At 37.0% G+C, this 10,286-nt stretch overlaps 1 protein-coding gene across 4 annotated transcripts in view; it reads right to left on the bottom strand.

Annotated features, from left to right (window-relative positions):
- Nucleotides 1-10,286, bottom strand: part of CPED1 (cadherin like and PC-esterase domain containing 1) — a 146,495-nt gene that overhangs the window by 109,763 nt on the left and 26,446 nt on the right. For all 4 annotated transcript variants that reach the window (XR_007905883.1, XM_051795420.1, XM_051795422.1 and 1 more), the window contains exons 4-5: nt 4,268-4,374; nt 2,316-2,391 (exon numbers count right to left, since the gene is read on the bottom strand). Coding sequence is in view for 3 of the 4 variants with exons in the window: in XM_051795420.1 (XP_051651380.1) it covers nt 2,316-2,391; nt 4,268-4,374 (183 nt within the window). In the remaining variant the exon portion in view is untranslated. The remainder of the gene's footprint in view (nt 1-2,315; nt 2,392-4,267; nt 4,375-10,286) is intronic.

The following is a 10,286-nucleotide window of genomic DNA, read 5'->3' as shown; positions in this document are numbered from 1 at the left end:
GATTAAAAACTGGGCCAAATGCCCCGTAAAAGCAGAAGTGAAACCAATCTTCTCATACTGAACAGCAAGCACTTATCAGTGTTGAAATTTAGGATTTGTTACTATTCTTATCCTTTCTTAACCTCCTTGCTTCTCTCCTAGAAAGTAGTCATCACTGGTATATGCATAATTTTTCCCCCCATAGAGACAGAAGGAATATGAAGTGTGAGACTGACAAAAATATTTTGCATTAGAGACAAAGCAAAGAAACAAGCACTGGCATAGTACTTTCTACAAAACCATTTTCTTTCCTATAAAACAAGGGTATGAGAATGGGTGTGCTCTCTTAAATACAAAACCTATCAGTTTAAGAGTTGTGCAACAAGAAATAGAATAACATTTTTTAAAAAAAACCTTTACCACTGATTATCCATATCAACACTGTCATAGCACATAGTAAATCCAGTAATCCCATCCTCTCAGCCTTTCTGCCTGATATTTCTTTCTACAGCTTACTATGTCTTTAATAAGATGGCATAATTCTTTGTGTATTCACTTTTACAGGAAATTGCTTGGCTCCTTGGAGGCTAACTAAATGACGAACACAGTAATAACAAACCCACTGATCCTCTTCAACAGGAATTGCAGAGAAGCCCTGTTGACTCAAATACACAAGAGTGAAAGTACATGACTGATTTGAAAGGAAACAAACTGTTCTGTGAGGAAATACTGATGAAAACCATTATTTCTGTGAAAAACTTTAAAATTGAGCATCAAACAAATCCTACTAAATGGCAACTTAACAGTTGTTGGAAAGAAAGATCTGTTGGAGAATGCAAGCTAAAGCAAGTAGAAAGAACTGGCTTTATCAGGTGAATGGAAGGGGAGCATCTGAAGTCTTGCCTCTAGAAGTTTGCTTTAACTAATGCCTTTTTGTCCAAGGCAGTAGGCACCACTGAAGACATGCTAAAACTCAGACAAAACAGAATGTCACTTACCTGGTGTAATATGACTTCATGAAAAAACACTCTCACAGGACCTGGATAGATGTTTATTACACTGCATGTTCCTTATGATCAGTTTTGACAATGTACTGCACCAGGAAAATCTAAAGGTCCAATTTAAACTGACCTTCAATGTACAGTTCTTTTAAGGGAAACACTTCACAGCTTTTAAATATAGATCCATCTTTAAATGAAACAGCACAAAAATTAAAAGGGAAAAATATGGTATACTTAGGTTAGGAACCATCTAACCTCAAATTTAATCAAGCATCCAAATGTGAAACATTTAATCTAAGCTACTTGTCTAGACCCCATTTACAGTCAGTGATGAGAGGTAACTGGATAGTAAGTACCTGCAGAGGGTAATTCAACACACCTATTTTAAACACATATTTTAGGATAAAAAGAAATAGTATTTGTAGGTGTATCTCTCTCTCCATTGACTTAAATGAAAGACTAGAATACTGCTGCAGAAGATACCTAACTTGTAAATGGTTAAATGAGATGTAAAGAATCCTTTCCTATGTGTTAGATTTTAGCATATATATAAAAAAGGTGAGAGAGGGGAAGGGAGAGAGGGGAGGGGAGGAAAAAAAATAAAAATCAGACATATAATTGCAAACAAGGTTAAATACTAATGGAATAAACATGGAGTTAGTTGTTATTGGATTACAGAACAAATCAAGAAAAAGACAAAATTTCTTATTAATAAAGTTTATATTGTGAAGGTAGATCATAAATTCAAAATAGCATCAATGATGGAATTCGAGTAGTGTAACTGAGATCATAGTGTGTCCCTCTGTAGTGTAAATAACCCCAAGAGAGTGCACAATAGTTTTTTTCCAGTTTCTATTCAAAGCTGAATTTTACCAATGATAAATTAGAATTCTCTGGCAACTTGCCCATAACCTTTAAACTTTTCTGGTTGATGATCTTAATACACAAAGGCTTTATATCAGTAAATTATGTCTGGATGGGAACCAAACTCTGACTCCTACTCCTTCTCCATGCCACAACATTTTTGTAAAGCTGAACAAACATATTACACTGAACCCAGGGCTTTGAAGAGTAAACACCAATACACTACAGTAACACAAAACAGTCCAAAAATAAGACACTTATAGCCAAATTATTTCTGCAATATGCAATAGCCAAACAATGCAGTATCTTTACCTGAAAAGACACTGCATAACTGTACTCTATACTGAAGTGGTGTCTGAAATGGATTACCATTCTTGTTTAATTTTTTCCCTCTATGCATTCATACTAAAAATAAAACAGAATTGTAAGCCCGACCATAATCACATATTGAATTTGAAGAAATTAGATTACCTGAAAAGGCTTTTGCTATCTGGCATAATCCCTCTTTTCTGCAAAGGAAATGCTGGATTTCTGGAAGTAGGTTTACCTGTATGTAAGAAGAGAAACTTTAATGATTTCATTCAGAAAAGCATTCTTTTTCCTTCAATGGAAAAAGCCTTCAATGGGTCTGTGTTCAATTTATCAGAGACACTTCATGTGCAAAACTCCTGCCAGTGTCAAAAGGAAATTACAACACTGCCATCCCTGCAATGTGGGATAATGAAGTTAAGGTGTGGACTCTTCCTCCATGGCCATCACAAACCAAAATTTTAGACCTACATCTCTCCTCCTGGCTGCTGAGTTTTCACCTGTCCCCTTTTCAGTCTCTGCAGGTTCTCTATTCTCTGCAGTTACCAACTGCTTTCCCTCCCTGCATGGAAATACCCCATGCCTCTTGAATGACTGTGCTTGGGATCAGTGGAAAGCAAACGTAGCTGAACCACTTCCAGGCTCTGCAACAAAGAACTGTGTTGCACTGTGGTATGGACATGCCAGCAGAGAGTAATATTACTCAATATTTAAAGCTATCTGAAGGTCTGGGCCATCTGGTTTAAGTCCCCGCTCTGCTGCAGACTTCCTGAGAGAACTTGGACAATTCCTTTGATCACCGTGTGTCTCAGTTATTCATGTGTGAAGCTTTTGGACATTGCAGCATGCTGTAAGGATTATTATATTTCACAGCATTAGAGGCTCAGATATGATAATATAGGCAGACTGAGCAAAAAGCAGCTTGCAGAAGCCTGGGATGTTTTATCATCTGAGCTCTGAATTCAAAGTATGTGTATTTCTAGCAAACTGGAACTGCTACAAAAATTTCAGTTTGAATACACTTAGATAAGGCATCCTGTCCCAGGGAACCCCAGTGTACATGCTCCTAGCTCTGACTTCTGTGGACACCAATTGTTTTTTGTATCTTCATGAACTTCATACCTGAGGCACTTTCTAAAAGCAGTTCCACTTCTCCCAGACCCTCAAGTTGGAGTCTATAATTTAGGGTCTTACCATTATTATCTGTGCCATTTTAATTTAAATACAAGTCAACTGTACCTATAGCTTGGTCAAATCTTTTCAAAGACTTACATATTTTTATTAACAGGCCACTTCTTTATTTAGACATTATATATCTAAGTAACCTAAATTGTGCCCACAACACACTCAAGTGAAAAAAAAAAAAAAGCAACCCTGAAAATACCAAGAAATATTGGCACTACCAATGCTTTGGACCATGAGTAAGCAGTTTGCAGTGCCAGAACAAGGAACTCCCTTGAAGGACCTGGAGGAGAACACTGGTCCAGCTAACACATTATCAATTGTAGGAGCACTGTCGCTGTTTGGAGAGGTGCCTAAATTATGTTTACAAAAGAGCAATTACAACAGGTGAAACTCAACAGTGATATAAGATGTGAAGCCTAAATTTGTCCAGCTCTATCTTCTGCCTATGCTATTATTCTGAAATATTGTGTGCATTTTCTAATCATTTCTTTCCATTTCTAAAGTCTCTTTTCCAATGGGGTAAATTGCTTAAATTTCCCTTGACTTCTGTAGACACTTTTGCTGCCAGACATGCTGGTTGATGGTGGCCAAGAACACAAAATTTTAAGCTCAAGAACAGAAAAGGGAAACTTGACACCCAATTTTACTAATTTTCAGTATTTACATTGAAACACTTACATCCAAACTAACCTCCTGTGTCTAAATGAGAAATTGCTTTTGATCACTGGGTGCGATACAGAGAATTAAATGCTGGTATCTGACAAGTATTTCACAGTAAATAGAAAACATAAAAAACCTTTTTTAATTGCTGCTAAATCATGGTGCTGTGGTATAAAATAAGGATTAGATAATTTTCTTTTTATGTGGGCTGAAAATTTGGCCTAGCCTGTCCATCCATTCCCACAAAAGATAACACAATAATCTCATACCTTCTGGAACAACTCTAGATTATGCAAGTCTTCTGTTTGAATGCAGCCAGTACCAGCATTTTTTCTGGAAGATAAGCAGATCAAAAGATCCCAAGGGTTTATACCACCTATCCAGAAAGAAAAGAAGCACATTGAGAAAGAAAATGTCATGTGATTCCTATTTGTGCAAAAAATACTTAAGAGCCAAATCCTAAAGAACAGTAAACGGTTGGAGTGCTAAATACCTGAATTGCTACAGCTGGCAGCAGGATAAAAGACATATTTGCTACCAAAGTTCAAGCTTTGGAACTATATAAAGGTGTTTCACAGTTGGCATTTCCTGTTATCCCTGCCTGCTGATGTTCAAACCCTGTTGCTTAGCATTCGGAAATTAAAAAGTTCACTAACATGATGCTGCTTTAAGTTGTTCCTTTTTTTTTTTTTAACTCTTCAGCATGCTCACTTATAATACACATGCAATATGATTTTCTGAAGTCTTTATTGGGAAGCAAATTTCAGAGGCATTAATACTACGGTCATGCTATTGCAAACAGCAGGAATTTCTAGCCTGAATTTTGGTGTAGTAGCTTCCTAAATATTAGACACCTAACTGCCAGATCTAGAACTAATGTACAAGTGGGAATGAAGTTCCTAGCTTCCGAGCTAGTGCTGATGCTTCCTTTCTGGGGCAAAAGAGACCTGTGAGATCATGGGGTTCTATTATCAGAAAACAAGCAACATCAGAATCAGACATAGCTGCTTGAAGAAGTGACAGAACTAAATTGCACCAATTTAAACACCACTGGATTAGAAGATACAAAGTCTTGAAGTTTGCCCATATCTCAGCATGTGCTGTGGTGTAGAAGTGCCAGTGTTGCTTCAAAGGAGCTTGGTCAGCTCCCTCAAATGGTTATTTGTTTATCTGGACGAGTTAGAGATAATGGCATCTCACAACAGAATTATCACATCTGTTGAGGTCACAATGAATATGTTCAATAAAGGGTAAATCATTTCACTGACAGGATGGCAATTAGTAATAATGAACTTCCAAACTAAAAGGGTAGCCAGTCAAGTTGTACAACATCCAAGGCAGAGTATAGCATCGGGTCTCGAAGCTCCCTTCAGGACAGCTATTTCAGTGACTGGTTGGTTCTTTTTCCCAAGGTTGGGAAGATTACATGCATATTATTTCATTTTGTGCTATCCATCTGTGATGCCTTCCTACTTTGATTCGATTATCCTCTAAATTTGGTTCCGCCAAATAGCCCACAGAGGCATTTATTTTATTTATTTCCTTTATTTCCTTCTCTGAAATGTACTTTTCTCCTATCCAATCATGATTACAAATGTCAAGCAGGGTGAAGATTTCACTTAAGGAGATTTAGCACTCAATTTACATTAAGTACAGTAATGAACTGATTGTACAGAATGGATCCAGGACTGTGAACGTAACTATCTCTTTTTTATGTTTATAAGCAGTGTGACAAAGCTTAAGAGATCAATTTTCAGTTACACTACACTTATTATTGTGACGAGTTCTTCGATTTCACATTATGAGAACCAGTATTACGGTATAAAAGTAATTAAGGTATATGAAATTTAGGCAAGACAGACTCACTACATGCTTCTTTGTGAAAGAAACAACAAAAATCCTCTGCAGGTAGATAAAAACGTCACAGACAGCAAACAAATGAAGCATTAAAGAAATGTACAAGCAAATACTTCATTTTAGTGCAAAAGATTGGCAGGGCTAACAACCTACTCAATGACCTCACCAGCTATGTAATTATCAGATAAGCAAGATGTTATGCCTCTGACTAGTAAACACCTTCGAATAAATCATTATAATTATATATAAAGCACAATGCCTAGTTGTGTGCAAATTGAAAGGGAGCTGGAGGGAACTCCATTTCTCAGAAGCAGCTCATTTCCTTCCCTTGTTTATTGTGACACATCCTGTCCTGGAATGAATTTGATCCCTGACACCAAAGGATATGCTGCACTGTGTATTTGCCTTTAGGATACATCAGAGTGATCAATATGAATGTACTGAAGAGAAGAAAAGGAAAAAGTACCCTCAGATCTGCTGTGTTTCTGAGCCAGTGCCCAGGAAGTAGAAGAGTTCAGGAGGCTTGAATGCCTGCCATGATTTGTGCTTTCTATTTAGAGTAGTTAAACATCTAGCCAGTTATTTCAGTACAGAACAATCAGAACACAAACATGTCTATTTATAGATCTCAGGAGACTTCCTATCAGAAAAACAGTGTACACCTAGTGCTGTCTCTCAGATTCAGGCAGACAGAGCAGTATGACTTCTATTTCAATATATTGATACATTCCTCATCAACTATACCTGGAAAAACATTCTTGGAAAACAAAAATGAAAGAGGCATGTGTTACAGCAGCTATTTGTTCTCAAACAGATTCCTCTGTGAACAGATATAACCTAGAAATTGCCCGTGTCACTTCTCCTACAGCTTAACTTTTTGTGGAAAACAAACATCTCTGATCATGACACCAACTGACTGTCTTCCTTCTGCAAATTTAACAATTATAGAACTATATTGTAGAAAAAATTTGCTAGTATTATTAATATTGTAATAACACCAGCGGCCCATGCAAAGAATCCCAAGCTGTCAGACACCATGTTTTAACATAGGAATCCCTTTCACAGAAATTATTTTTAAAGTAAAGCAAGACACATGAGCTAAAACATTTTAAAATAAAAGAGAAAAGAAGAACAAAATGCACAGTATTAATAAAAGTCATCTGAATGGAAAGACTTGATTCAAAATATTTTTAGAGACTTTAATGGAGAAGCATTAATACATTCATAATATTCCATCTTCAACATACACACTGTTTTGCTGATTTCCTGCAGACTTCAAACCAGAAGCAGGCTTTGACAGGACATTTGAAGGGGAAGGTTAAAAGGAATACTTGATATCTGAACAATTTAATTATTAGCAGTTTGCATGAAGTTTTTTCCATATGAAGGACTTTGTCTATAACTACAGAAATCCTTTTTGCTTTATGCAGCAAGTCAGTGGAGCTCAGCATGCATAGATCAGTTAGTATGAAATCACCTCATGGAGATAGTCTCTACTACTTTGTATTGCTTTGCATTTGGACAAGCAGGAGAGTGGTAACAAAATGAGCATGTTCATACCCTCTCTGAGCAACTTTTCAAACTAAGATTGTTTAGTTCAGCCTGTTAATTAAGGCCTTGCCTACACAAGGAACACTCATCTGCAGAATGAAATCTAATTATGCAGGCAAAGTGAGCTTTATGTGGATACATGCTGGCAGCATGATGCTTTTATTCACCCATCTTTTGTCAGCTCTTTCCCCCTCCTCTCCTGCAGTCATTCTAGCCCCGTCTTCCAGTCCCATCTTATAAAGTTTTGTGTACCTGTGATGTGTATCTGATGTTCACCTAAAAATATCAACCCAAGTTGCTAATTCAGCTAGTAGTAGTACAACATATTTTGATTCAAACCTGATGTGATCACCTTTCATTACTTTTATTCTGAGTCAAAGTACATGCTATCCAATTCAGAGATCAATGTTTCAACCGAAAATTGATATAATTTACAAATTATAATTTTCAACAAGATACCAATGTTTTCATTGGCTTTGACTCTTTGAAATATTTGAAGTAGTTAATGCGGAAAAATAATTTAAAAGATAATAGTCAGATAATAGAGAGAGAAACAAACATGTTTTTTACCAGCAGAGGAAATAGCAATGCAGGGACCAATAAAAACTTCTTCTAGAAAAATAGTCTCTGGAGAGTTTTTGTATTCTGATATCATACATCAAAGTTAACAGAAACCAAATGAGAACTGTAAGATTTAGTGGGGTATTAAACTTATGGATAATTTTCAAGAATTTCTGAAGGTGATTTCTAAAATGAAGTTATCCTATTCCAACCTCTGAAGTTATCACATTTTCCCCATGAGCTATGGCACTGGAGGCTGGATTTTGCAGGAGAACTGTCAGAAGCATGCTCCTCTATGGACCTTTTAATTTCCTAGGTGTAGACACAGAAAAATATTATATGGTTTAACCAAATGAGTAAGTTTCATCCAATACCATAGAGTGAAATTTCATTTTGCAGTGCTAAGGTTCCTATTCTGAATTTTGAAATGAAAGAACTTTGAAAATCAAATAAAATTTTCAGCTTTTACACTTATCTTCCTGTATTTCATTCATTCTGGGAAATTAAAAAACTGTTTGGTTTTATTTTTATTTTAACTTCTAATCAATTTGCAATTTTGCACTTGCTCACACCATACCCTAAAATTAATCACTTTATGAGCATGAAAGGAAAAGAAGAAAACAAAAGTGAGCGCGGATTGCACCAAGTTTGGTGAGCAGAAACATATTTATTGAAGTAGCTGCTTATGAACAAATCCAACTTTAAACTACACAGAGAAATATGTTTTATAAAGCAGTATTCATCCCTGCTATGTAGCCAATTAATAGGAGTCAATAGGACAGTGGAAGCACTAACAGATGTCTGAAAGACAGAGCTTCTGCCTCACTGACTGGCTCTGGATCCTGGGCTGAATTTTATGCTCCTCAGCATCTCAGAGGGCAGCAGCATCAGGCAGATTGTGTGATGGGGTCTGAGGATGTGGGAATTCTACACCTCTGAAGATCTGAGCTTCACTGATAACACTCCAGGAGAAAATATCCTTTGAAGCCTATTTCTGGTTACAGCAGCTTGGCTGTCTCACTTGTGCAAAGATCAGAATGCCACTTGTTGGACTGAATACTTTCTCTTTGTTAACAATAAGCCATTTTACAAGTTTTTGATATCACTGTTTCATTTGTAAGGCTTTCCCTAAAGGAATGTCTCACACCTAGGTGTTCAGGAATTTTCCCCTTAAAGAAGTAGTTAATGGAAGCATTTTAATTTCTCTTTTGGCATGGCCCTTGACAGTCATGAGCTATCACTGATAAGGACTCACTACAACAGCAGTAAAGGAATATTCACTCTGTTGAGTGAAGACAGCACAGGACAAGGTGGCAAGGTTTCTGATATTTTCTGAACTATTCTGGAAAGCAGCTGTAAACCTGTCCATATGCAAACCTTTTGCTGTTTCACACAATGTGCTCCATGCCACTTGTTGAGACTGACTGTACTCTGCCATAACACACAGCCCAGTAACCACTTGCTTAGCTGGACAAATTAGGTTGAAATCTTTTGTCACATTAATTGCAGTGGAGTATTATAAGTGTAGAAAAACCCCCACACTATATATGAGGCTGAGACTGTTGGATGCAGTTAATTCATTCACAAAATACTTTGTACAGTTGCTGTATGGTTGCCAGGGAAAGGCTGAAGGAATCCTGAGGACTGTCACTATTCACCCCCCTTGAGGATGATCAGGATTTTTTATTTCTTTTGGCTCAGCTGCCCCCTAACTAAAGGATGTGAAGTGCCAAGGGAAGCATTCTTCATAGAGGAGAGGCTGGCATGAACCGAGTAGAACCAGACTGCCCTCTGCTCAAGAATTAATGCACAGTCACATCTGAGTTCTGTATTTGGGGAGTGAAATAGCCATTTGAAGTTCTATCACAGTGCCTTGCTCATAAAAACAGGATAATGCTTGACTGTTCTGTATCTCTTCTGCAAATGCTGTGGAGAGATGTTAGGTCTAACTACAAATGGGGAGGTATAATGCTTCCACTCTTGTCTTAAAAAAAGAGAGAGTTATTTTATTGCTGTTTCCTTATATCAGGAAGGGCCAGGTTGCAAGCCTGCTTTTCTTGTCAATCCAAAGGAGAATTTTAAAAGTGAAAAAATAAATCAGTGTAACAGGCCAAGAGCTACCTGTTTCTCCCCAAAATGTTCTCAAATATTTCATTTTTTCACCTGGTCTCAAACTCTAAAACTGCCTAAGACCTACCTACCAAGTCAAAAAGTTATTATCTCCGCTACTGGAGTAACTGATGACACAAGGCAGATGACTTTCTCTAAAAGAAGCAAAAGAAATCTATTGCAGGCATAAGTACAAGAATGGATAACTGA

Source organism: Manacus candei, unplaced genomic scaffold (genome assembly GCF_025592945.1).
Source record: "Manacus candei isolate 608988 ecotype Guabito, Panama unplaced genomic scaffold, ASM2559294v1 h1tg000043l, whole genome shotgun sequence".
NCBI lineage: Eukaryota > Metazoa > Chordata > Aves > Passeriformes > Pipridae > Manacus > Manacus candei.
The sequence above is the reverse complement of the archived record's forward strand: the minus strand, read 5'-3'. Positions and strand labels throughout refer to the sequence as shown.